Here is a 27,412-nt window from a genome sequence, read left to right as displayed (position 1 = left end):
GGATTTCTGCAAATACAATGCATGAAATTTCTTAGTGACACGAACATATTTGAATTTATGGTCCTTTGATGTATTATGACCCAGTTATATGCACTATTACCACAATTCTACGGATCTCCAGGTTGAAGGTGTTCAATACAGCACGATAAATACTCAATGGAGGTTTCAGGTGGAATGACCTACGTTTTTTTCTAAATAACAGAGGCCTTCGTAGAGAGTGGTAGTAGTAGGGACGGGAGGAGGCGACTATTTAACCGTGAGAATGTTTACTCGGTTGAATATCTTTTTCGTAAATATCTCGCTCCCAGCGATATCTGCCACACACACATACACGACAAAACTCGGAGCTCGACGAGTCGCGTACGTAAGCGCGTTTGTGTCAGTGCATGAATGTGAGGGCGAGAGCTGTTTACTATACCGTGGGAAGGTGTCTGGCTAACCTGCAGCACTAGAAACTGGGAACCAGTTATATTTCCGAATTTGTGCTTTTATTTTCAAAACACACGCAAAGGCTTTACAGCGTACACAGGTGCATGCACGCAAACTGCACAGCTTGAGAGCCGCACATCAATCAGATGTCTTGCCAACATCCGCGTCAGAAGAGAGTAACCACCCTTCGTACCATCTCTGTCTGAAATTTATAGTCCTTCATCGTCAAGGCAAGGTATATCCTACGATAAAAACTCTGATTCGCCCAATTGTAGTAGCTTCATCTTATAACCTAGTGGAAAAAAGTTGGAAAACGGATTTTGGCTATGAAATTAGAAAAAGCAGGTACTAAGCATAAATCACTGTGATGCGATCAATTTATGCATGATTTCCTGTGAGGAATCTGGTGCAAGCAAGTGTTTGGTTTCGCTTTTAACGAATATACCACTTTAACTTTAGGAATGGAGGTCCACTCATTCTTCCCTCGATTCCCGGCAACTTCCACAGGAGCACAAGTTTCATCGACCCTCTACACGTTACCGCCGCCGCCGCCGCCGCCACAACTCACTGCTGGCCTGCTACCGCGGATAGTCTTCCCTCAGGTGTCGTCCGCCCAGCAGTCACCGGAATCGCTAGCCAAGGCGTCTTCCACTAAGGGCAGCCCCGAGGGCCGACTACACCAAAGCGAGGAGACCCCCGTCGGCACTGCTGCTGCTGTTCCCGTCACCGCACCTCCAGGGATCGTGCACAACACCTTGCGCAAGACCAAGTCCGACATGAAGGTCATTCACCGTTACCTCGTTCAGGTGAAAAATGACACTCGCGAAATCCACGAGATTTCTCCACAGGACCTCTGTAGCTATATCCAGGTATGCTTGCTGTGCGGTGAAGCGATCTTGTTGAATTGTGGCACTGAAAGCGAATGTGTTTCTGGTTTTCTAGGACTTCATCGTCACTGCCAAGAAGAAGGACGGACACGAGTACGAACCGGAGTCCCTGAAAGCATTCGTCCATTCACTTGAGCGACATTTGAAGGTAGGTTATACGGCCCGCGTCCTTGGTTCCACTTCTCCCAATAAAGTCGGTCCCATATAAATTAAAATAGTCTCTAGACCACCTGCGTGCCGTTCTTCATTCCCTAAATTTATAGGGCGCTGAATGTTTATACCGATTCAGAGGTCCATGTTCCGTTATTAGACACGGGGTCATCTCAGTACCAATAAGTTCCTGAATTGGTATAATTTCCAGCATCAAACTTATGACCATTATTCAGGTCAGCAGAAGGGATCATAGCTCGAATGACCTCTGGATAATAACGACCACCTTAGTTAAATAAGGAGTAAATAACTTTTGTTCCTAAATTATTAAATTGTACTGTTCAGTAAAGCTTCTGCAAAAACAGATTTAACAGGTAAATTCGTCTTTAAGAGAATCGTCATCTATTAGAAACGTTATTAAATCGGTGACTTTGCAAAACAGTGACTGTCTGTCACATAACATGAAGTGAACAAAGTCCTGAATTACTTAAAACCAATCTGTGTTACGGCAAATGATGGTGCAAGTGGATGCTTAAACACAATACACACTCGGGTGACGTTCTCACGGAAATTGAAATTATTTATTGCTAATATTCGTGCAGAGCCCCAAAGAACACAAAACTTTCAACCTTTCAGTGCAATGCTTTAAAAATGCTTGCAAACCGTGAATATCTCACCTAGACAATGGGTCTTCGACAAAAATTAGTACAACCCCATTGATTCATGTTCCAATTGCGAATGTAGTACGTCATTAGCAGACGGGTACGTGGTTCAACTAGGGGGAAAACAAAAGAAAATCCGCAAAAGCTGTGGAAAACTACACCAAGAGAATGATGCGGCGAGCAGGAGATGTTTTTTGTTACCACAACACAGCAGCAACCTTGACATTTAGCGCAATGTTGATACCCACATACCTGTGGTTCTTGATACTTGTGCGCTTTTTTTCTCATGCAAAGTGCTAATGGATATTTTATGCCCCCGGTTTTCAGTATCACAACTATCCCCACTCCGTACTCAAGGATCCAGAGTTTGCCCCGGCAAGGTTGGTCCTCAGCCAGAGATTGAACGAGCTGAGAGCACTGAGTCAGGCTAATGGGAGCTCGAATGTGCATAGAAACCAAACAGACGGAGGAAAGTGCGATCCTGGTTTCAATGAATTGCATGATAGCAACAAGGTGGCCAACTTCAACTCTCTATTGCAAACTGGGCTGCTGGGTCCAGCCAACCCCCAAGTAAATTTTCTTGCCAGCAAGAAAACATTCCTTCTGTGATGAGATTGTTAATTATTAGTTTTCTTCCACTCATAGGCGCTGCTGAATAGTATTTGGTTAATCTTACGGACACAATTCAACGTGGTGGGAACTCAGAAGCATCGTACATTAACGTGGGGCCAATTCCAATGTGTTACGAATGTGAACTCCCAAGATCTCCTTCGATTTATTTCGAGGTCGGGCCCACAAGAAGTTCGATTTTGCCACGGCCACGGCGGACTGTTGGGCGTGCGAGTTTTCGATGGTCATGAAGGCAGCGGCAGCAACGGTAGTGTCAAACGCCAGATACTTCCATTCGACTGTGTCGAGATATTCAACTTCTACGCACGCCTTCGCCCTGCAGAGTGTCGAGGGCCAGAAGAACCGCTCTACCTCTGTCCTGACTCCACATGGGATCGCGGTGGACCCTGGTTTAAGCCAGCTGTTGCTGGAGCTCAGCTCCTCTCGAGGATTCCGCGTCTTCTGGGCATGAAACCGCCGCGCGACCCGCCACCTCCATCAATCTCTGAAACTTCGATCAATCCCCTCTTCCCTAACACCCACGTACCGTCTCTTTATCAACTGCGAGATAATCTTCTCGCCACAATGAATTCCTTCATCGCTGACAAAATCGGAAGAACGGAGGCCTCATCCACTAGGGAGCTGCCACCACCACCCCTACCTCCGTTTTTGAGTCCACAGAATGCACTTGCGCCTGAAAATTTGAGCGTCTTAGCAACCGGGATTGTACAATTTCCCCAGCCGTTGCTAGAGGGTGAAAAAGTTCAGGAGAGAGATCGGGGGATGAAACCAGCGCAAGGCTGGAACAGTCCCCTCGGCTCATCATTAGATGGCTCCGTCGACGACGCTTCTGCCTCCTCTCCTAAGAGTCAGCCAGCGCCGTCCGTTTTCAACAATTCCACGGCACCTCTTCCCGACTACAAGCCACCAATGACCCCTTGAATAGGAAAACCTATGTTGGCTACTCATATTTGTCCCTGCCTTCTTTATGCAGTTTCCTTGTGTGCTCCTATAACTATGCACTTGTCCATATATGCATATACTGATAAACGGAGAACCTGCTTCCAATTCAGGAGGGTTCAAATTAAATGGATATGACAATTCACCGGCTTTTAAATTTTAGATGGATCATTCTGTATTCTATGGACAACTTGAACTTGACAAATGTCTGAGAAGTGTGTGCAAGTCTTGTAAAGCGATCTGGTTTTTTTGAAGATAATTTAGTATCCGAGGTAGTTAGGCGCACCAACCGAATCTGGCCTAACGGAAGACCCTCCCGCCGGCATACCATTAACGGCTTTCAAAGAATCATCTGCGTAGAACAAAACCTGATGGAAGAACACATTCTCCGACATCTTCAACTTTTAACAACCTGAGTCTTCTGTGCTGAACAAGCGACGTGGTTAATAAGACGCGATTTTAAGGGACCAAGCCACACAGAGACTAATCTCAATGGATCGGGCATGCTGGGTCTCGGACCCGAACGATCACCACCCCTTTTTGGCTGAGTGCTGATAAATTTTTTGAGAGGAAGGTATTTCGCACAATTTATTTGTGTGATTAATAGCTTAAAACGAAGTAAGCAATTTTCGCATATGGGGTAGTAAGAATTTAAAACCAAAATATGACGTATCCGAATCAACCATGAAAATGAATTTTGTGCCCGGATAGAGCGATCCCTTACATACCCATTTGAATAGTAATTAACAAAGGCAAAGTAACCCATACATCGTGTCCGCTACAAATGCTACTAAATTATCAAAAGTAGTCAAGTTCCTCTGGGACGTAGACAAAGCCAGGTATTCGGAGGCAAGTAGGAAGGGCGTTGATCTCCAGATTCGTAGGGAACGTGCCAGCCCTCCGTCATGCTCCCCTGTATAATGGTATCGCACAAGACAGGACCCTAATTAAGCAAAAAAGATCGAAATTAAGCCACACGTTTCCAAAAAATTCCCCAATAAAAGGAAACAACAATTACGCTGGTAAGATTTTTCGCCTTACATACATGCAGAGCGTTTTCGACGCAAAGAATTTACCAATACTGCATTGCGAAGGAAAAGAAAATATACTGATGGATCAAAACGATAGGTTGGACCAAGACCCTATATGAATTATGTAATAAAGCAGTCAGAAACTAATTCATAACGCTCATGACTAATTTTCACCTCGATTTTGTGTGACATAAAATACCCATTAGGTTAAGGAAAACACAAAAAAACATCTACAATACCCTTGGTTGGCAAAATCGGGTTCTTCTGCACGAAAGGTGGATAAAGGCCCAAGGAATACAAACGTATGGTTAAACGAAAATAAATAAATGAAACAATCGAAAATATAGAACAAAACGAATGACAGAAAACCAAGCATTCTACGTGGGGAAAAATAGGAAGGTCACTTCATCGTGAAGGTCTACACCCAAAATCATCCCCTATGTGGCAATTCCAGCATTAGTCGCTGATATATACATACATATAGCAAACGCAACGACGACCAACAACAGCAGATAATGGGTATGCCATGGGATTGGATATATGAAAAAAGATGGAGAGTGATATAAATAAAAGCGACTCACGAGGAAGGTGAGGGGATGCGCGGAACGTAGAGAGATTTGACGAGCGGCCTGCCAACGCGCCAGCAAAGGACTAGCATCGGGACCTAGAGTGAAGCGGTGCTGGCGAAACTCGTCGTTAGAGAAGAGGTAGCAATTGGGACCTGACCAAAGAGCCAGGTATATCATAAAGGCATCGTCATTGCTCCTGTGCAACAAAGTTGAAAAGTGGTGGTTAAAGAGTCATGCCTGTGTTCATGTATTTTTGGAAAACTGATGAAACCTTACTTGTGGTCAGTCAAGAATGCTTGAACTTTGACCCCAGTTTGATTCCCTAGGGCCTTTACAGTACCCCAAAAGTATTTTTTTTTTACGATACTGCGCTCTTTCCCAACCAAACAGATGCGATTAAAGTGATAGACTCGATGAAGTGAGGAAATAAGCTAGAGAACCGATACAACAAGGTGCAGTTTAGCTTACGTCTGAGAGCAAGTTAGTCTGCTCCTCCACCGACAGTGTCGATAACTTTCTATTCGAAACGGTATGCAAGTAATTAGGCAAGTCGACAACACAATCAAAAGGGCAACTGGTTATTTTTAAGAATGCATGAAACGAATCCAGCTCATTCGGAGTAGTTGTGAGAAGTAATTCATCCGAATTTCTCCCCTAAATGAAACATCGATTGAGATAATTAAGAGAAAAATACCTGAAGAACATAGTCATAAAAGCGTTCAGCCAACTGAGAGCAGGTAACAGTATCGAAATGGACTTTTTTAAGGTGCTTCAAGCAAGAATTGCACAAAATTCTGTGAAGTATAAGTAAAACTGTCAACGTACCCCGATAAAGTTACTCCCATCGTCCCACGCCATCCATATCTAGAGCATATTTCAAGAAAATATTTCACTACTGTTCAAACCAATCCTTTATGAGAACTGCCGTGGAATTCGGTATAACGCATTGACAAGTATTGACAGCTTCGAGCAGAGAGATCATTTTCTGCTTTCCTTCATCACCCTGCAATCGCTTTAAAAAGGCCAGGTAGAAATCATGGGTTGGCCTCAGTCCCATAGGCTGCAATTCGTAAATAAAAGATAGAGCCTCATCCAAAGGACCGAAGGTTGCCGCTGCCGACAAAAAATGGGTGAAACTCCCAACTGGAGCTTTTCTTTCAAAGCTCATATACAGGAACTTTTTTGCTTCTTTGTAGAAGGGAGTGAGACAGAGTGCAGCGGACATATCAGCAGCATAAGCAGCGGTATCAGTTGGAGATAACCGGGACCTTATCAACACATACAAGGACTCGAATTCTTGAAAGCGCTTCTGCGAAGCAAGGGCTTTAAGGACAGTTATCAATGTAGCAGTTGAGTGACAATCTGATCGTCCCAATACGAAAAGTATGATCGAATCCACGACTTTGTCTTTACCATAAGCCAAAGATGTTGAAATAAACTTAGACCAGAAATTCATCTTGAAGCGAAGGTCGGTAGATGAGTTTTCAAGGATTTCATACATAGCTTGAAGACTAGAAAACTCTAAAAATGAGTTATCTAGGCTTTTGAAATATGCATCAATATTTTGGGATGATGACATCGCATCAACAGCGCTAAAGTGAGCGCAGCGAAAACAAATGTCGTTGGGAATCCTATAAACATAACACAGTTTCGTAAGGCCCCGAAAGAACCTCGAGACACCGGCCATGACGAGGGCGGTGACGCGCAATCACTCAAGTGAGCGCGGTAAGGGTGCCTTAAGGTCATTCGAGTTTTTCAAAGCAACTACAACAATATAAATATGTTATATTTAAGTACCACTTTGGAACAAATTTTCTTGCTGGACAAGGGGGTTGGGCTTTAATGCGATTTTTAATGCATTAACTTCTTTTCCTGAATTAACTCGAAAGTCGACAACCAATCAGGGTTGGGAGCTGTCTGGCACGTATCTGGTATTGATGGCTTTCATAGGAAATGATGATTATGATAAGTAAATGCATTGCTAAAGTGTAATGATGTCCGTTTCAGAATTCTAGCGAACGCAAGGAAATGCATCGGTACAGCTAGGAGATTGGGTGAACATTACGGTAGTAAGTAGGAATCATCTCAACACCTACGTATTTTGAAAGAATTGTCGAAGGAGCATGGTGATTTCAGGAAGGTGGTGTGTAACAGTGGATTATCGACATTGATCGATTTCACTGAGGTGGAAGAAAAGGAGTATGGGTGTGTCAAGTATATGGTTTGTTCTCATATTTGCCCGAGCAATCATTAGGAAGTATTGGATAAAACGTTTCTGTCGGAGCCTTTGACTGCGTAAGTTTCGCATTTCTTCTAGCATCGCATATCTTTATTTGCTTGCTCATTTCAGTGCAGCTAGATGGTTGCAAAAGAAATAAGTTTCATCAGTATTTTTGGTGGCACATTTGTGTTTGCATCAGTTTGTCCAGACAGTAATGTGAAACACATTGAGGCAGTCCACAAATTCTTGGATTTGGGGCATCTCCATTTTGGCCTCGCATTGAGGTTCACTGAACGACGCAACTAAATCTTTTGTTCAACCTTTCTTTTCGTCTCGTATCCTCTCCTGCGGAGCTGTATTATCATATTTTCATGTTTCGAATAAGTCGATTAACTTCGATTCACCCATTTTACTTTCTGGCACTCCATGCCTGTTTGTAGCCTCCTGTTTTGGCCTCTCGGCTCTCGGATTTGGTATATGACACTTTTATCTTTCATTAAGGACTTCAGAAATACTCCTTCACTATTACTCTGTTTCCTTGCATCATTTTTTTCTGAATTTAGAATGGCTGAAGGTGGTAGATGCAGTAATTCCGATAACAAGGTTGTCGAAGCTCTTGTAAAGCACATTGAGTCTGATACGTCTCGTGCGAAAATCGGTGCTGTTATTTGTCTTAACGAAGCCATTTGCGTATGTTCATGTTTGGTTTTGCCTGCATTAGCTTCTTTTGCAATGATGCAGCACGATTAGTAAATCAATATTTGCTTATAATACTATTGCTACATGCAAGTTATCTGTAACATTTATGGTATGTTTCGTAGGCCCATTTGTGTGCAAGTAGCCACGCCGTCTTTTCTGGCGCTAGAAACTTTTCAGAGGAAGTTAAAAACATTGAAGAAGATGTAGGAACACCTTTCGACTTGGCGTTGTGGAAAACAGATACGCTTATCAGTGAAATCAATGGACTGGATTTTGATTTTTAGTTATAACTGTTAGTAATGTTGGTTCTCTTCCTGGTCTCTGTGATGTTATTTTACTATTTTGTGGTCAGACTGATTTTTACTTGAAATGGCTTGTTTTTATTGCTGCTCCCATAATTATTCTTTCCCTTTATTGCTTCCATCACTTCTGGGATCTAATCTTCTTGTGAGATTGAGGCGCTCTGAAGATCTCATCCACCACTTTTGGTCTCGTAATTGCAATTTTTGTTCATTTCCAAGTTTGCGGTTGTTAATAGCATACTTGACTTCGATTGTTTTAGAGTAATTGGTTTTGCTACGGGCAACTTTTGACCTGAAGCCTGGTTATCAATGGCCTGGGATTATTCCCATGGCCCATTGACTTGCCAACAGTCTTGAATGCACTCAATGAGAAAGAATCAACAAAACAACCCCTAGGAGTTAAGGAGGCGTATTTGCGTTCATGTAAACCTTGATTCTGAAATCTGACATAGGGCTGTTGTTGCTCAACTGCACTGCATTTGAGACGTCGTTGAACAAATCTGTCCTTATCGATTTACAGGGAATCTGCTCGAGCTCCTTTTATCTTTCGAGCTTCTCAGGTTTGTCGCCGCAGAGGAGGTCGGTTAGTATTTTCGGGCGAGTTTATGGAGATAAAGATTGATTCCGACAAGATTACAAAAATGATGAATAAAATGTAGCAATGAGAATGTGAGCTGGCAAATATGGTTCGCAGGAATGTGAATGTACAAGAGTGCCACTGGCTCAAAGGGCTTCTCCATTTGCCCTTGTATTCTGGAGCTTCAAATCAAGCTTTGTGTTTGGTTGTTTATTTTGAGGTCAGTTACAAGGACACGTTTTATTTGTGAAGTTACCATAGTGGAACAGGGCGTGTACCGAATTGGAGTTATGGGGCCTTTTGTATATGCGATGTGCAAGAATCTGTTTGAAAGTAAGGGCGGATTTTGGAATCACCCTTCTGTTATTTAGCTAAGGATCAATCGGATTGATTAAAATTGGGATATCTTCCCATTGAAAGCCGCCTTATAGTTTTAGCACAAAATGGTTTGTGTGCAATGATCACTTGCGAGGACTTGTTTTTCTACATTTGAATAATAAGTTAAGGTTGATGGACCAATGGTCGATTTGATGTCGTTAGTGCGATTATACTCGTAAAATGGGAAGTCTGGTGCCTACATGTTCCATATACTCTGTGGTTGCTGTAATTAAGCATTTTCCTTCTGTGCATAATTCAAAACACAAATTAAATTGCCTAGGAATGCCTTCCAGTGTTTTTAAAATAGACATAGGTAATCATTAAAGTAATAAATGTTTGCCAATAAGCAACGGGAATTATGTGACGGGCTTGCTCAAGGTGAGGGTTTTGCCATACCGAGTTCGCGTTTAGCCTGTGACCATGCAACCGAAACATTTTGTGCCGACGAACCTCTACGTTAATTGGTGTTACATTAGTCGGGAGTCCCACCCTGGAGACCATTGCCCTCTAGCCTTAGCACACGTTAGAGTGGCCGTGATTTCGCCCAGAGGACGCTAATAAGAGGCACTGACTGGAATCATTTAACCGTAGGAAATTCCTAGAGCGTAGCCTGGAAACGGGCCAAAAATATGTTGAGTCTAATGCTGACTGCTTCCAACTTAACTGCTAAAGTGTAATTTGCTACACCCAAGAGTGTTGGTAAAATCAATTGGTTTTCTGAAAATCCTCTAAGACTACTCCGAAGGACCTGTTCAAATCCTGAGATGCCCCTACGTTTATCAGCTCAAATTGCGATGCAAAACAGAAAAATGAACATTGTGTTTAACTGGTTGGGAATGGAATATGCAGGGTCAATTTTGCACTAATCTTAAAGTGGTGGTCTAGTCTGCACGCATTCTAGATGAATAATCGGCTATGCTTTTAAGGCGGAGAGTTCACAATGTCAGAGCTTGGTGTATTGGTTGGCAAAGGTCGTAGTCAGATCCGATTTCCCGAAAGGACAAAGTGCATCTTGTTAGCAGAATAATCTCCTAGGAAAACTGAAATTGCTCACGTTCGTATGATAGGCTTCCGGGACGTGAATACGCAAATGAAGGATATCCGACGTTTAAAACTTTGATTTTAGATTTGACTCTTCTTCCAGATACTTTTTCTTCGGGCTAGCTCTGTTTTCTCGAATCATCGTCAAATTAAGGGAAAACAATAAGAAACATTCCCAAGCACTTTAGATAATCGTGGTTCAGTTGGAAAAAAAACAACCGTTTGTTTATTTTCACTTTGATCGTCTACGAAAAAGTCTAAGATGATAGTCGGTGAAGTTACAAAAAATTGTTAGGACTGAGAAGTAAGGAGTCTTGGAATATTATACCGCTGCAGCTCTCTACACCAGCCATTAAAATATTAGGGTATGTCTGCTTTAAAACTTTATTTATGCATCACCTCAGGATAGTTGCCTTTCTGCATAGCATGGCGTAGCCTTTGAAGTGAGTAAGGGCGGGAACTGATAAACAGGGATGCATTTGGTATCCAGCTCATCCCAGGCGCTCCACTACTGACGACCCTATTTGAAATGCAGGCGGCCGATTGTTTTGAAAGAAGTTGGAGTCTGGTTTGTAAGAAACAATATCTTGCTGTGACTCAGAAGGACTGCAGATCGATCCATCCACTTGCACCATAATGGACTTCGGCATGGTATTCACGATTCGTTTCATGACTGCGTGCTAAACTAGTCTTTTGTATGAACTCCGCGGAAAAGTACACCGGAAATGAAGCCTAAGATCACATGCCAGTTGGTTATAAGAAGCGAGGAAACATAAGTACCTCGCAAAAGCCAACTATCGTCATGTCCTTCAAAACATCAGTGGTGGTTATTGAGATATTTCTTCCTAACATCGATAAAATGGAGCACACAAGACATACCCAGCCTGTTGGAAGCATGTGAGATATGAATGAATAACTTATCCGATGGAATTTGAAGACCTGTCTCTTAGACGTCACATCGCATGGCGAATGGGATTCAACGAGATTAAACGGGAGAATGGATGAGTTCCTGATAATAATGGAGCAATCTTAAGCAAGGGTGGATTTCATATTGAAAAGCGCACTCCAAATGGCATCAAACTAGAAACGTTAAGAAATGCCCTCAAATTAAGCATGCTGCCTTGTTCTATGCTTCCTTACTATACGGAGGATCTATCAAGATGGGTTTGAACGAATCTGTTGTGAAACTACTATTGATGAATCGAGCCAGTGGCACACACTCGTTTTGGAAATCGCTATGAATCCATGTGTGTGTAGTGATTTCGAACTAATTCTTCCATTGACAATAGAAAGAATGCCTACTAAAGATTTTGGCTTATCAATCCGCAACTTAAGTTCCTTTTTTAAGGTGTTATCACGCTAATTCTGAGTTAACAAAACTTACGTAACTTTTAAGTGGAGATTTTATGTAACCCTGTTGTGCTGCGGCGTGACCGTTCGCCCGTCAAACCACATACCGACTAAGAGGATGACTGAGTGATGTATTTAGGGTTCGGGCCTGTATGATTTGCAGTTGCAGGCCCCCTATTTATAACCCTTTTAGGGAAGCTGTCAGATGATCTCAAATTCACCATGACGATCTACATCACTACGTTGCCTTTCTTGTAGCAAGCCCTGTCAAGGCTTTTTTCTCAGTGTAACGTTGCTCCACTTCGTCCGTGTAAAGCACTTTTTGTTTCCATTCCTCTTTCGATGCATTCGTAACTCGGATACCACGTTCTACAAGTGAGTACTGCACAGAGGATTTACCTATCGACTGTTGATGAATAACTCAACACCTAGAAAGCGGTGCCACCGAGAATTTCCATGAAGTAGAGCGAGCACACAATCTCTTTTCTTGAAAAGTACAAATATGCTCGAAAGTCTGTGAATTGGGTCGGGCCAGTAACCTATGTACCTGGGGCATCTCTTGAAATGCACCAGAAGAGTGTTTAGCTTCCTTAACATTGAGTACCAGGAGTTTTGCGGAGAGGTGGTCCTCACATGAGACCAAGCAATCGAATTCTCCGGTCAATATACTTTTCTGATTTTTCAAGTACCTCGTCTTTAGCAGAATTCGTACTTTAAAATATTGAGTTTTCTTTGCCCATATTATAAATGTTTTATTACATATGCTCTATCGTTATTTTAGCCGTGGCTAGTTTCGTATTTTCGCATCGGAGAATTCATCCGATGAAGGTGTAAAGTCAGCGCAATCAGTTCATCAAGTTATAGCGGATTAGTCGCCCAATAATGGGAAACACGCGGATGTAATGCAGCCTACTTTGAAAAAAGTAATGCTATTGTAACGATTTAGGGCACTTTTTAAATGGTGTGTGTGGTGGCAATTAATGAAGATGTGAACTTTAAAGCCTCTTCCTTTCTGCCGAGTCCAGTGGACTTAATTAAATTTTCTTCACAAATAATAAGTCACAATATCTTGTACCACTTGTTCACTCTCGCCACGATAAACAGACTATAATCTCCCGGAGGCTACCGAGTAGGTGCACTAATTAACTGCACAAAAGTTAGTTGACTTTAACCCACTGCAATTTGTCAATGAAGGTAATGTTAGTGCCCACCAGCAGAACAGTCGGCGTTCAAATAAGGGAAACTTCGATAATCACTCGGGGCTTTGTACCAGTCTCTACAGCTGCAAGGGTTAGAGGTCCAAGCGGGCTGCCTGTTAGCTGCAATTACCAAATTGACGACAAGCTTTCCTTATAGAATCGGAAGAGATCTTACTTCATTTGCATAAATTGATATTGCTAGTACCTTAATGCACAAAGGATTAGCAGACAAGGGGAAGTTCATGCTATCATCTCCTTACCACCTGAGGCAATGCCTTCGGATGTAGAACCGCGCCGTACTTTCTACTATTTTGCGTTCTCTTTGGCTTGAGAAGTCAAATGACTAAGTGTTGCGCTTACTTTCAGGACTCAAATTATTCCCACAATGCACTTTATTTAGGAAGACAATTTTTGTCATAGAAGCGGGCTCTCGGTGCTTCTTTTTCTTCAAGGAAGTGGACTTAGGCAACAGGAAGTAAAACGAAGCGCTATAAGCTCAAGGCAATACTCAATCAACGCCTTCGGTATCAGTAACAGTTCTTTGGTAAACCATTCTGCAGTTGTTGCGCTGATAGAATTTATCCATCGGGGAAAGTACACATTAGCTTTCCTTACCGGATAGAACTAGCGAGCCATTTTGCTGAAGTTGGGCAACGATGTCGATGTGATTAAACACACCCACCATGACTCTATAAGTTCCAAAGGCTAGAACAAACGAGGCCTGCCTACCTAAACATAAAAGAATGCTGTTGAATAGCACATCAAGTACCTGGAGCTATACAGTTGTAGCACACGGTAAGAAATAACGTACAGTTCAATCATCCAACTGATTGGTTTGTCACTGGTGCGACATTTTGCGAACAAATTAGTGACGGTCGACTTATAAAAACAACCCCAAGGTCAACAATGTCATTTAAGTGCGTTGAAAACAAAAACCGGAAACGGAGCTTACAATGGCCCATTCTAGCCATAAGTGCAGTTTATTTCCATTGTTACCCTCTGGCCACTTGACATACAAATGGACACTCACTGTGCCCCATCGAAAGAGAAAAAGCCTATAAATGAGGCTGCCGAATGACCGGCTAACGAGCAGAGCAATGAAGCCGATTTCCTTTCCCCCTCTTACAACAGGCCTTGCATCACAACTTAACCAGCGTATTTCATGTTGAATATAACCGATGCTACCATGCCACCCGTGCCGGCTTACTATCAGCTAACTCAAGAGTAAAGGAAATGAAATAATCCCCAGCAGTACAACAACCTCTGGCAAAAGCTCAGGAAGTGCGCTAGTATCTTACTCATTGGTTTTCAGACTTAAAGCCATTAAAGATGGCAGTTCTGATGGTGCTTTGCGCCTACTATCTCTGATGTCAGCTAGGGCAACTGCACGCATGAGCCGAACAGTTGCACATACATGAGATAACGCAGCAAGACTAGAGACATCGCTGTTCATAAAGGAGAAAGTGTAAGACCCGGTAACTGAAATGCTGAATAGTACCCTCCGGCAAAACCAACACAGACAAGGTCAGTTGACACTCTGTCCATAGGATCGTAACGCACGGAGCAAAATTAGGTCAAAATTCCAAGGTAACTCCCATCATCAAGTGGCGCGCTAAATGCTCGTATAAACCATTCAAAACAATTCAGCACGCCCATTTTAATCTTGGTCTCTGTATAAAAGCGTGGGACAGAATAAATCAGGTCTAAGATATCACTTTGATAAAGCTTAAAATAGTCAAACACGAAAAACTGCCCACTTACCTCATTGAATCAGGTAAGAAAGTGCAGAAATGAGGAAAAAAATGGCGTTTATATGGCTAAGAGGAGCACAAGCGAAGTGCTTAGTTGATTATATTAATACGTGTACAGTCGTAGATAATTAAATACATCTGACACAGTGATACAAAAAATGGAAAGAACGACGTGAGGTTAGATTACACAGTAACGAACACAAGAGTATATGTACCATTGAAAACATGAGATATTAGGTAGCCATAGGTAGTGAGCATGCTTTGGACATCATATGAAAACAAGCAGGGGCCAAGAAAACTTTGTAATGTAGGCATTTCAATGAGCCGTTGGGTGAAGAGAACCAAATAAGATGACAAGGAAAAAAACCTCACCCACTATTCCAGTGGGACGTGACCGAGGGGTGAGAGTTTTCCCCGCTTCCTCAAGAGGATAAACATTCTGAAATTGAGATATGCAAGAAATAAATAAGCTATGCTGAACATTTTTAAACTTATGCCAATTTTCATCCTAACCATCAGGCCGAAAAAAAAACACCACCGATCAAGCCATAGTGGCAAATAATAGCATAAATAATCTTGACAAGATAAAAATCCTCATCGCTAATTACAAAAGTAAGATTGAATTTCAGCAGCCGTATTTTGAATATGAAAAAAGAAGAGTTAAAATTCTAGACAATATTGTACCTGCCATAAGTCAAGACTTCATTATAATAAAAACCAGTGGTATGCCTCCAGAGAATGGCATTGCACCATTTATGGGAGTACTGCATTTGATATTCATTTTGCAGCCAGCTTGCGGGGCCATGAAAAAGATAATTGCCTGAACTTTTCATGAAACAATAAGAGCAGAAAATGAGCACTTGGCCTTACTATTTGTAAACAACCATACCTCCTTCGGTTTCAATTGAAAAAATACTTCGACACATTACAGTAAAAACTCGAGTCGTGTGCACAAACGTGCAACTGGCGCATGCGCATAGGCGTAATAATGAAGTTTGAAATTAAGCTTTGCAATTACAACAAATCACTAGTATGAATATTTTCATAAAATCTCCACCCAAGCGGTTCGTAAGCATGACGCAAGCATAAAAGTAGATTTCGAAGATGAAAAATGTATAATGAAAGAATTTACAGGTTATAAGGCATTCATGAGCCTCAATACTTTGATTTTTGCTCTTTGTTGGCAATAATTAGCAAATACCCAGCCAACGGGAGAAATAGCCCGTCAAAAAGTTAAGCATAGACACCTTTTTTTAATAATTCCACATATGACAGCAGATATACGGAAGATTAAGTGGGATATAAGATCACCAACCATGAAAACCGACCGCTGGCAGCTGCATATTTCACTTTACTAAGTGAATTCGCATAGTATGTAGATGGTGGACAACCAAGTCAGCCTGTGCATGCAACAAATGTATGCGCTCTCAAGGATGCTGACTGAGGGTCTGGGTAATCGCATAGGCACGTGATGATAAACATGCAGATGCAAATGACAAGATGGATCGCACATTGTTAGTGCTGTGTTTATCGTGTAACAAAGCGCGGCCACAAATGGGCCCCAAACTAAGCATTTTTCATATGAAAGCGGCATGTTCGCATAGTTTTTTGAAAAGCGAAACAAATGGGCACATACGCGGCTGCACCTAGCAGAAAAGAGGCGAAATGACGGAAGAGTGAAGGCAAATTATGCAAAAGCCAACCGACGAAACGCCATTGAAAGAATGAGGAATGACGTAGCCGCCAAGAACGAAGGCTGGATTCCTGTAAGAACTCCAGTTTGCCCATACAGGACCCGTCCAGCGAATTTGGCGGTGTCAGATCGGTTGAACACGGGTCCGAGGAGTTGGGACCAGTCGAGAGCAACAATGAACACGGCCTGCACAGCATTGTAAATAACCTGATGTAATGTATTGATAAAAGTATCAAGGGCAAAAACCGCTACTGCAATACCCTTTGCAGAGCCGTTGTTCCTAGTCGGTTTTTCGACTTCAGTGTAAACATTCAAAGGAATCAGCCAACACCCTCTTTAACTTATTGCTTATCTGTGCAAAAACAGCAAAAATTGGCAGTAGACAAAGATTTATAGTTGATGTGGGCGGTGGATACCAAACACCGGGGGAATTTTAACAATGTTTTGATCCCTTGTGATTACTTTAAGCCTCATGAAACTGTAACAAGAACAGCTAATTACATCTTTAAACAAGATAAGACAAAGATCATGTAGGGAATCACAGGTAGATAGTGGCTTAAATCAAATAATCCTGCAAATTAATCAACAATTAAACGTCCAAATATATTTACCCACGAACAAGCAAAATATTGACCACATCAAAGCGAAACTCCGGTAAAGACTCCATCTTTATGCGTTGTGAATACTGGACGATGTAACAGACAAGTGGAAATGAGCAGCTGGGACTAAACATACCCGGACACATTCGGGCGACTGGGCCATTCACCGAATTGACCTGCGCATAATTCTGGAGCAAAGTCCATGTTCTTTTGGATTTCAAAGGAGGTAGCCCCAAAAGCTGTGTTTAAAGGAGTAATCGAGGTCTTGATGTGATCTTCGAGAGCAGAGCAGAGCATAGAAAGGTCGGTGGAGTGCATAACAACACCAGCATACCGACTGTGTGGAGAGTTCCGTCCGGTATTCAATGCGTGGGAAGACAGCTCAACCCATTCTGCACTATCATCTGGGTATTGAAACACGGGTTAAAAATGCAGTAAAGCAGTGGATACGATCAGGCGTTGTAGTATGAAAAACTATATTAAGAGGGATTCCACAAAAATACAGTCGTTCATAATATCTTGCGACAAACTGCAAAATAACTAAGTATAGAATCATGTTAATCAAGGTAAGATTGCAGAACACAATAAAAAAACTCCCAAACGTTGCAGGAAACCTGCAACCTTGATAATATGCAACGAAAAAAGGTGATAACCCATGCACCCACCTAGAAGATCGCCGGACTTGGACATGATAGAAGTTGCCTTCGAAGAGGTTAGCAATCAGCTGACATCTTCTAGCAAGCACATTAATTCATCTAAACAAACCAAAAAACAATGCACTTTTGTTAATTACCTACTGAAAATGTAAGGTTTGAAGCATTTATCACACACTTTGAGCCAACACAAGACGGGCTTTGAACATAACAATTATACTCGTGGCTGAAATCCACTTGATTATAGGATGATTTATGACGAAACCCCTTATAGCTGCCTTAAACGTATTGAAAAGTATGAATATAAACAAGACTAATGTCACTCTGTCAAAGATTAGAATTTAAAACACTTGGACATTACCACATTTTGTAGACAGTTAGCCTGGTGTGCGATTGGAGTGACAGTACAATTTATTCGAGCTAAGCAAACACTACTGTAATAAGCTAATTCTTTATGTAACTCCTCCGTTTGCCCAAATGCTAATTTTTGTCACCAATTTAGTATCTTCGCCGGGCGGACTGTTCTTTGGGCCATCCCAGAAGCCCCAAGGCTCACTGTAAGTTGAATATCTATGTAATACGATGCTGGTTTATCCCCTGGTATTGGTGGGGAGCCACTTTTGTACTTTGAATTAGCCTTCTTGTACCTCGCTGGGTAAACTGACCTTCAGGTTATGCCAATAGCCCAAACACCTTCTCTGTGCTGAATGTATATTCTGCCCAAGTATTGTGTCTTCTTTCGTCCTCAGGGAAGTCTCGGGAGGCTAAGTCTACATTCTATTTTAGTATTCCGTCCTCATGCATCTTCAGCAAAGTCTCTCGGCACTACATCGGTGGTAGCGGAATGCAATTATGATCAAAGAGGCTGGGTGATAAAATTTAGCTGTTCGAAAGAAGTGCAAGTGCTGTGGATAGAAAAAATTGGTGACGGCCCGTGACAGAAGGTCTGAAAATGATGTTAGCCTTTGGAAACTATCTCAGCTGCACATTTAGCAGAAGAAGTACTAACAATGGAGCTACCTGTGAAAGTTTCGTTGCGCAGCCGCTTACCGTATCTGCATAATGATATCAAATACGTAAAAATACGGTACCTCCTCCACTTCTTGAGTGGTTGGATAACACCCTGATTAATGAGGCTGGGCGGCAATTAGGTGATAATGACATGGTAAAGATGTTTGAAAGAAGCTCCGTCCCTATTCAGTCATGTCTAATTCCGGTCTTTGTTACGTGACTGTTGCCCGGCCAACATTTCAACGACTAGCTATAAGCAGGGGTGATGAGCAGCGCCTTTCGCTTTCCTTGCATTCACTTTCCGAAGCGGGATAAAACTTTAGATCCGGTAGAATTGTTAAGAGGGATTAAGAACTTTGAAGTCAGGCTTCTTCTTAATTGTGTGATAATTTGAAGACTGGCACGTTTAGCTCGCTAGTGTTTCCTTACACTACTGATTACTCCGTGATGGCTTAAACTGGAGGGTAACAAAAGGGAGTGCAGAGGTTGATGTTCAAAAGAGGAGATTGTCTGTGCAGCACCATGTTTGTCGAATTCTCGGTTTTGGTGAAGGGGCCATTTTGACCCCTCACCATAGTTTGCACCATGCTAGTAGCTCCAAGCCTCACTGTGTCATACGTATGTGATTTTGGCCTGAGTATTACGACGTCGGCTTCAGTAAAGTTTCAGGATGTTGCAATATAAAGAATCAAAACATGCAGTTTAACTCAGTTTTCCCATATTTTATCAACATTAGTGCAAACAAGTCTGCATGAAGTAAGAGTACAGCATTTGATGGATTAAGCTTAAATTCGTGAGTACAACTTAAGAAAAATGGTTTCTTATACATAATTCAATTGCATGTTGGTATTTATTGGATCCTCTGAAAAACACACATAGTTGTACCAGTTGCTCTAAAATTCTTTTTATTTCTCAGGCGCCCCTGATATTAATTTAATTCCATGGACTTAGAAGCTTATTGGCGAAATGGATTAAGCAACGCTATCTACCATAAATACGTAGTTTTATTGATAGATATTGATGATGCTCCAGCCCATAGTCGTTTTACCAAACCTTGAGCTCGGCTTGACGGTAATGCTTTCTGCTGTCGATAATGCTGGATTTATGTACTCTGTCCCATCATTGAAGAAGTAAAATAACGCCGATTTAGCATATTTCTAGCGAGACACAACTAGCCAAAACCATCGCTACTTTAAACTATCTGGAGAGATGTGTCAAGAATGGTGATTGGAAAAATGCGAGGTAAATGCTTCGTTCGTCTATCACCTTGTAGAGAACTTATGGAAGTCATAAATAGGGTGGGAAAATTATTGTTAAAATACTCTTTTGAAGAAACTGCTATCCACAACACCGTATTGAGGTTTATGAAATTAATAAGAGAGGAATCGTTGAGGTATACCATTGTCGTGTGATGAGCTATTTCAGACTCCTTCCTAGCGGCAAAGTGGAGAGTGAGGGGCTGCAATCCGTAATCAAGCACTTTTATCTTTTTAAATATTGAAGACCTTGGTTTCCAGCACAAGCTCGAACGACTGGTCCCTAGTGGGGAGAGAGGAGCTTTGCAAACAGTTACTGACTGCGTCCATCGATTTAAAGACCGACATCAAAGGACACCTAGGCTACATATCTAGCTCATCTCTGAATTTTATCCATTCTGACGAACTAATTTTGACAGTTGGTTATTCGAAATCAGTATTCAACTTCTTGAAGGTAATTCCTGTTCCCACTTGACACCCGGTTTGAGTATGCTGCCAACAAGAAACGACAGTTTCGCGTCATAGTGTGTGAAGCGTTCCCTAATACTGAAGGTCACAAGATGGCAGAGACCCTGGCGATGGAAGAGATATCTGTTGTTCTCGTCCCGGACAGCCATGCGTTTGGCTTGATGGCTCGTGTTAATAAGGTAGTGCAAAACCACTAAGTAGTCAACTTTGGGTAGTTTAATGCCTCAACTCATGATTGAATGCTCCTGAATGATTTAGGTTATCTTGAGCTGCGATACCGTCTACCCAGATGGCTCATTGAAGGCGCAGACCGGGACTTACGCGGTGATGCTAGCAGCGAAACATTTCTCAATACCGGTAAACTAGAGTCAATGGAAACTGAGCTCAACCGAGTAATCGCTAACCGCTCATCCTCGTGGCGGGCCCTTTGTAGACCTACGTGTGCCTTCCTTCGTACAAGATCTCTCCGGTCAACTTTAAATTGTTACCAAACTGCTCCAATACCTTGAACAGTCATGCTCAGTGCGCGCCTGAATCGATGACTGATTTTCTCGAAACGGCGGACCTCTCGGTGAACTCATTGGATGCGCCCTCGCGATTGCTGCCCGCATCGGAGTGCCTCGCCGGTAGCGGGCCATCGCCGTTGGTTTGGCTACCGAACTGGGACTACATACCGCCTGGCCTCACCAGCCTCTTCCTCACCACGGAAGGAGGACAGGCGCCGTCTTACCTCTACGCCATGGTTCGTGAACTATTCAACTCCGATGACGTCAACCAATCCCTGAAATGGGTAGAAACGTGAGGCACCCCCCCCCCCTCTCGTGCATAAGTCACGAAACTCGCTTGGTGTCAACTTGCATTACAATTAGTCGCATCAGTTATCGGCTTCTTAAAATGGAGTAAAACTTGTACGTTTATATGGACCACATTGATGGCCTCACTCTCCAGAGTGAGGCTTTGGATTTTCGCCGTTCAGCGCTTCATAATACAGATGCAAACGGTACTTGTATGAAAAAAAAGCAATCAAGATGTAGGGCCGGATGGTTGTATTAACACAAAAATGCAAGGGCACACGGGGATTTGCCACTGTCCAACACGTGCCACAATCTTAGGACGGTGTCTAAAAGGAAATGAACCCATTTACTAACAAGTCTAGAATTCACCTAAGACAGAGAAAAGGAAATCAAACGTGCATTATTTATTTACAGAGATCTTGACACACTTGGTACAAAAAAAATGCACTTTCGGGTACATGGGCCGTACAGTGAGCAGTTATAGTACACGTGCAAAAACAGTAACGTGTATACAACACCGTTATTACATGATTGTCAAAAAGGTATACAAATGAGACTTGAAAGACTTCGGAATGGAAAAGGTTTCACAAACAGGCAAGGAGACTTACATTGTGAGGCGCTGGTCATTAGGCTGTGCCATGAATGAGGAGACGATTTAGGGAGAAATAGTACAAGTTTATCTGCGGTTATATGTAAAGTTTGTGGTTTTCAGTGTGAACGGTAACGCTTTGGAAACATGCAGTGGTGCGCTATGAAATGCAGGACCAAGAGCGGAGAAAACTACTGCCGATAGCGAGTGGATTCACGATACGAGGGCGAACCACTGCCATAATAATCGCGACCGCCAAGTCTATCGTGTTCATTTCGAGAGGATCGGTGGCGCTTGTCGTCATTTCGTGAGCCACGAGGTGAACGAGAGCGAGAGCGATGACGACTACTGCGATGATGCCGACTGCCACCTCTGTAGTCATCGCCCTCACTACCGCTATTACTATAGGAACGCCGGCGACGTCTACTCCCACCACTGCTGCTACCTCCACCCCTGAAATTAAAGTAGACACTTTCAGAAACACGCAAAAGCATGATCACAAGGGATAGCAGACGCACCCAAAGGAAAAATTGAAGCACAACTGATTGCAGTCATTTCGCAGAAGAGGATACAGCAAAAGTCAACTTCGAGTTTACAACGACAAGAGGCGAAGTCACAAAGGAAACATAAAAACAGAACTGATACGACAAGATGAAACACAACTTCAATGAAGAAACATGATTCCCATAACTTAAAATGTTGGTTTTACTACTTAACTGAGAAGGGTGAATAAGAAAATTATACGAATGGAGACGCCGTAACAATTGTAGCTTCCTTAAATCACGAAACTAAAGCATATCAAAGCTTCGGCTGATAAGAGGCGCGCCGATGCAGATAGAAGATACTCACTTTGAGCCATAAGACTTCATTTCTATTCCATGAAGTGTGTCCTGCAAGGAATCGATAAGGATTTTGCACCGATCATCATTTGCAATTTTCGACTGCTTAATCAGAGATATTGCGGTAACCAGCGTTTCGATTGCCCTCGAATAGTTCCCGCAAGCTGCGTCCGGAACAGCCCGATTGATAGCGGTAGAAGACACTGTCTTATTTTTTTCCATTATATCTTCAAATTCCGCCTCACTTATCTTTGATGTCTGACCTAAAATAGAAGTGAAAAATGTACAATCAGAAGCTATATCACCTGGCGTGTATGGTTGCACCACAGAGCGTCCGAACTGATCCAGCTGGGGACGGAGCACAGAAGCACCCAATTGGGTTTGAAGCAAAGAATTTGCCCCGACTGCTCCGGCTTGATTTAATCCGCCCTGCTGCAGGAAGTTGGGGTTGATATGTGCGTTGGCACCAGATGTGCCAGGTATAGCTAATGGAGGTGTAGGGATGAGGCTTGATCCAGGGTTAGCAGAGAGAGTTGTAGGTAGGCTGAAACCAGACATGAGCAAATCTACGGAGGTGTATGAATGGAAAATATAAAATTACTTTGAAAACCTTGGGACAGATTTGGAATACCAAGCGAGAGCGCCCCACCAGCAGAACGAGATGAGGATGCTCGACCCATGAGTGACGAGCTGCCCCGAATACTAAATCCAAGAGACGCTGGAAGTGCAGGAGTGCTCATTAGTGGTGGGGGTAAACGTCCATTACCTTTAGAAGTAAGATTAGCATAAAATGACTTACTTGAACCACTGGGAATGCGACTATTCGATGCCGCACCAAGCAAGGCAGAGGCGGACGAGTTTTGAATGATTCCATCGTTGCTGGCAGCTTTCTCGAAAACTGCCAAGCTTTGTTTTGTACAGTATGTAAGAACTGGCTGTTGACCATTAATTTCAATTTTTGAGATCTTTTCCATCCCAATCTTGACAGACGATTCTGATCCAAAAACAATCACACAAAATCCCTTCGACTGCCCATTTTGGCGATTTTCATGAAATTTGATTTCCAGAATGTCTCGTATACCAATGCTGCTGAAGGCTTCCTGTATATCGACATCAGTAGACCACTATGAAAAAAGTAAAATTACAGAAACAAGCACACCCATGTAAGATTTCCTAGATATGTAGCGAACCGCTTTCCTGTATGAGGAGGCTGCGCTGGTGCAGCAACAGGTTTAACCTGGATGAGCTATTAAGATACATGCAATACTTACCTTTGAGTCGGAACTAGTGTGCTCGGGTTTCGAAGACGGTGGTATTATGACATCATCGTAGAGTTCGGCAAGCTCATTAGATTCCTTAAAAATACAAAGGAGACAACACCAAACCTGGACGAAATCTTCCTCAATATTATCGTACAAGTCTATTTCAGCACCGTTATCCATTATAGCACAGTCTTCTAGACAGAGTAAAACAAACTCTCATGAAAAAGTAATCACTATATAAATACACCACAGAAATTGATGTATGCAGCTATGTTTCAAATAAATTGAAAAATATACTTATGCTGTTTGTGGTGGCTAAAAAGCTGGGTTTTGAGTCCCTAATTCGATAATTTACACAGCGCTTTAGATAATTTGCCGTCACCCTCCTTATTATCCGGTACGTACTATAATCACGGTAAAGTATTAACTGCATCACAATCAAATTTAAATTTTGGGGATATTTTGAATTGCTTTATAAAAGCTATTTAAATATCGGAGTCAGTATTTTATGGACATTAAACATGGCATGTGTTGCTAACAAAATCGTGCATTTGAGTAAGCTCTCTTGTCCCCTAAAACATAGATCTAATGATTACCAAAGTGAGTGATTTCTTCCTTTTTTGTTGTTCTGTCGGACTACGATTACCGGATGTGAGCTTGTCAGGTGCGCGATTTGGTGGGTATCTTGCTACTGCTCTAACTCCCTAGCTCTGGCTTTTTGCCTCCCGGGCGTCCTGCTTCTGGCACGCAAGGAGCACCTAGGATACCCTTCGACCATTGCAAGCTTCTTCAAGTTAGGCTTCACCTTGTTTTAAGGTAACTGGGCGAAAGCAGACCCCCCCGCCATTTTCAGCAATAAGTACTACCCTGAGCTGGCACAAGTCAGGGTGCTTTTGGTCTTTGTACACATACCAACCTCTCATCCCGAGGTCTGCAGCCGCGATATCTCATCATGGCCACTTGAGGTCTGCAGTGCAACAATGCGGACTAGGCCTAGCAATTCGCTACCCTGTAAATAGATGCACTCCAAACCCACATTGAAGTGAAGGGTTTAGTTTTAATCTTACAATGCTGTTGAATCAGCGAGACATTTCAGGTTAGTTGAAAGCTGAAATTGTTGAGCTCATCCTTAGTAGCGAAAAAGAGGGAGTCGGAAATGCAAATACTTTTGGTGAATTCAGTTTAAATACACGAAAATAACAGTTGAAATTGGGTGGCACAGCCCACCAACACAGTGGGAAACGGGGCCGACGGAGATGGAGACCAAAAATGTACTGCTAGTCCGCAGGGTCCTACCCGAGTTATTACCTAAAGTGTAAAGCAAGTAACAGCACTAACTGTAACAAGGGGAGTGGAATCACACACCAAACACCTTACAAGTGGGAGCGGGAAACGGATGGCGCATTATTGTCTATGCAAGGCGGGGGGCGAGAGCTAAAATTAGGAAAATAGTAAAAGGCGACTAGACCGTTGCACCTCGGTTCTTCAGTTTACGGGAGACTGCTTGCCACTAATAATAAATGCAAAAAATAGTCATCTGCACATGATTACTTTGTAAGGCACTACATCATTTAAAGGTAGGCGCAATGGCATATACGCGTGTTCTGTGTACATCAAACGAGGAAGTGGCTACACGCAAAGTCCCCAAAACTCTCCGTGACTAAAAAGTAAGAAGTAGAAAATGGAGTCATTTTTAACTAACGACAAGAGTGTGATGCTCACGACCGTCCACCAAGCTGTAATCACGGAAGCCATACTCCAAATAGTACCGAATTAAGCATTCACTGGTATCGGTCCCGCTTTTCATGCAAATTACTCCGTCTGCTTCAAAACAGGCCTCTGCTTGCAATACAGCTCACAAGAGAAGGTTTACAAAGTGGAAATAAATTAGCAACGATGGGAGTACGCTTGGTGACTCAATGAAGTGAATTTATGCTACCAGACTTTTGAATGCATGATTAGATTGTGACCTTGATGATTTCACTGTAGCCTTGTGGACAATTTTTGGACTTCGAAAAGTAGACAAGCTGTATGGCTCCAGAGCGACATCGCTGCAAGACACCGGCGTCGACCTTTGCCTTAAGCAGGGGATACGTTTTGTTGAACCTGGATATGGGTATGCAATTGCGCACAACGGCGAGTTTTTCACTGCGCTTCATGTCCCCCTCGACCAGATCATCTATAGTCGAGCCCGAACTAGAGAGGGTAGAGTTAGAGCTGAATACAGAGACGAGATCATCCTTCCAGAGATTGTAGAAGTCGATGGGCAGCACCGCAATCCAGTCCAAGTTGCGCACGCGCAGAGTGGCAGGGGGGTGCAGCTCAAGGCCCTCACAGGAGACGCTCAGACGTGTCCGCGCCACGTCCAGGAGGTTGTTTGGAATCTGTTTCTCCTTCATCGCCATCGCCACACGTGTCGGTGCCTCAGCGGTGACCAATAACTGTTGCGATTCATTGGAGGGGCATCGTGAGTAGACTTCGCTAGAGCTGAAGCGGATGGGGATGTGGTACTGAATCTTCCGTGAGCGCGATCGATCGCCCAGTAGGCCCTCCGTCGTAAGTGGAGGCGGGTCCATTGCCACGTAGAGGAATCTGAGGTCCTTGTCAACCGAATGTGCTGCATACGTAAAAAGTTACAGTCACAGTGAGATGTTTTATGCAAAGGTCACGCACAAGCCCTTTATGAGAGCATCATGACAAATTGTAGCAACGAATCAGAGAGATTAAGCTGTGCAACGGCATATATTAACACAAAAAAACGAAAACAAGAATTGGCACATTCAATAAACAATACCTGTGAAACGATTGTTAACTAAGTGGAACTGAGGTGGTTGATTTAATGAAAGGCGCCGCAAACACTTCGATCACAGATCCAAATTCAGTAATTTTCCAACTCAAATTGGATACCACTCAAAATCATCGCACTGGCAAATTATCATTTTTCATCAGATTAACCACTTCAGAATTAATGCTTGCCACGGATAGAGGATCAAACTACACAGAGAAACGTGGAAACTAGCTTAGTGGCTACCTCGTCTTGAACAATATATTGTAGAAAATTATGCCGAAACGGCGAGTTTCGCAGTCACAGGATGGGTAGAGAAACCGAACGAATGGGTAATTCTGAAGGATTTACAATCAAATACTTCTCATTAGGACGTGCGGGATATAAATCAAGTTTGAAAGACAAAAGAAAATGAAAAATTAGGGAAATTTCGTGACTCATCAACTTACTCAAGAATAGAATGGATAAAAAATTGTGGCACTAGGATTATTACGGATGATATACATTCAAAAGTGCAAGTCTTCGAATGACTCGATTTCTTATCGATAAGGAGCCATCAGTAGAATTAGATCTGTTAAAATCACAAGGCGTCAAACACTAGTTTGCTACGGTCGGAAAAGTCCAACCGGATGCAAATGTAAAGAGGGA

At 42.7% G+C, this 27,412-nt stretch overlaps 7 protein-coding genes across 7 annotated transcripts in view; 3 read left to right on the top strand and 4 right to left on the bottom strand. All coding sequences in view use genetic code 11, as the record gives it.

Annotated features, from left to right (window-relative positions):
• Positions 1–890: 890 nt before the first annotated feature.
• Positions 891–3,679, top strand: EGR_01557 (hypothetical protein; the record flags this gene model as incomplete). Its single annotated transcript, XM_024490806.1, has 4 exons — positions 891–1,298; positions 1,372–1,464; positions 2,456–2,698; positions 2,774–3,679. The coding sequence occupies 4 exons, from the start codon at positions 891–893 to the stop codon at positions 3,677–3,679; spliced, it is 1,650 nt and encodes a 549-aa protein (XP_024354671.1).
• Positions 3,680–3,849: 170 nt separating this feature from the next.
• Positions 3,850–6,876, bottom strand: EGR_01556 (hypothetical protein; the record flags this gene model as incomplete). The annotated part of the gene is made up of 6 exons (XM_024490805.1): positions 3,850–3,937; positions 4,739–4,839; positions 5,766–5,951; positions 5,992–6,091; positions 6,123–6,161; positions 6,194–6,876. 6 exons carry the CDS (start codon positions 6,874–6,876, stop codon positions 3,850–3,852), a joined length of 1,197 nt encoding a protein of 398 aa, XP_024354670.1.
• A 358-nt stretch (positions 6,877–7,234) lies between these two features.
• Positions 7,235–9,178, top strand: EGR_01555 (hypothetical protein; the record flags this gene model as incomplete). The annotated part of the gene is made up of 6 exons (XM_024490804.1): positions 7,235–7,266; positions 7,305–7,366; positions 7,406–7,518; positions 7,552–7,592; positions 8,082–8,208; positions 9,080–9,178. The coding sequence occupies 6 exons, from the start codon at positions 7,235–7,237 to the stop codon at positions 9,176–9,178; spliced, it is 474 nt and encodes a 157-aa protein (XP_024354669.1).
• Positions 9,179–15,131: 5,953 nt separating this feature from the next.
• On the bottom strand, positions 15,132–17,797 carry EGR_01554 (hypothetical protein; the record flags this gene model as incomplete). The annotated part of the gene is made up of 4 exons (XM_024490803.1): positions 15,132–15,254; positions 16,448–16,694; positions 17,244–17,511; positions 17,773–17,797. 4 exons carry the CDS (start codon positions 17,795–17,797, stop codon positions 15,132–15,134), a joined length of 663 nt encoding a protein of 220 aa, XP_024354668.1.
• Positions 17,798–19,794: 1,997 nt separating this feature from the next.
• Positions 19,795–21,297, top strand: EGR_01553 (Translation initiation factor eIF-2B subunit beta; the record flags this gene model as incomplete). The annotated part of the gene is made up of 8 exons (XM_024490802.1): positions 19,795–19,901; positions 19,933–20,013; positions 20,045–20,164; positions 20,197–20,239; positions 20,275–20,481; positions 20,516–20,674; positions 20,754–20,852; positions 20,929–21,297. 8 exons carry the CDS (start codon positions 19,795–19,797, stop codon positions 21,295–21,297), a joined length of 1,185 nt encoding a protein of 394 aa, XP_024354667.1.
• A 247-nt stretch (positions 21,298–21,544) lies between these two features.
• Positions 21,545–24,159, bottom strand: EGR_01552 (Cleavage and polyadenylation specificity factor subunit 6; the record flags this gene model as incomplete). Its single annotated transcript, XM_024490801.1, has 9 exons — positions 21,545–21,615; positions 21,898–21,969; positions 22,096–22,331; positions 22,728–23,283; positions 23,349–23,483; positions 23,517–23,841; positions 23,877–23,963; positions 23,989–24,072; positions 24,103–24,159. 9 exons carry the CDS (start codon positions 24,157–24,159, stop codon positions 21,545–21,547), a joined length of 1,623 nt encoding a protein of 540 aa, XP_024354666.1.
• A 997-nt stretch (positions 24,160–25,156) lies between these two features.
• EGR_01551 (Phosphatidylinositol 4,5-bisphosphate 5-phosphatase A) overlaps positions 25,157–27,412 on the bottom strand; it is a gene marked incomplete at both ends in the record, with an annotated part of 8,339 nt that continues 6,083 nt past the window's right edge. Inside the window, 3 exons of the mRNA XM_024490800.1 lie at positions 25,157–25,287; positions 25,357–25,390; positions 25,950–26,596. Coding sequence (XP_024354665.1) covers positions 25,157–25,287; positions 25,357–25,390; positions 25,950–26,596 — 812 coding nt within the window. The remainder of the gene's footprint in view (positions 25,288–25,356; positions 25,391–25,949; positions 26,597–27,412) is intronic.

Source organism: Echinococcus granulosus, assembly GCF_000524195.1.
Source record: "Echinococcus granulosus chromosome Unknown EG_S00006, whole genome shotgun sequence".
Taxonomy (NCBI): domain Eukaryota; kingdom Metazoa; phylum Platyhelminthes; class Cestoda; order Cyclophyllidea; family Taeniidae; genus Echinococcus; species Echinococcus granulosus.
Note: the sequence above shows the minus strand (reverse complement) of the source record. Positions and strands in the feature narration are given on the sequence as shown.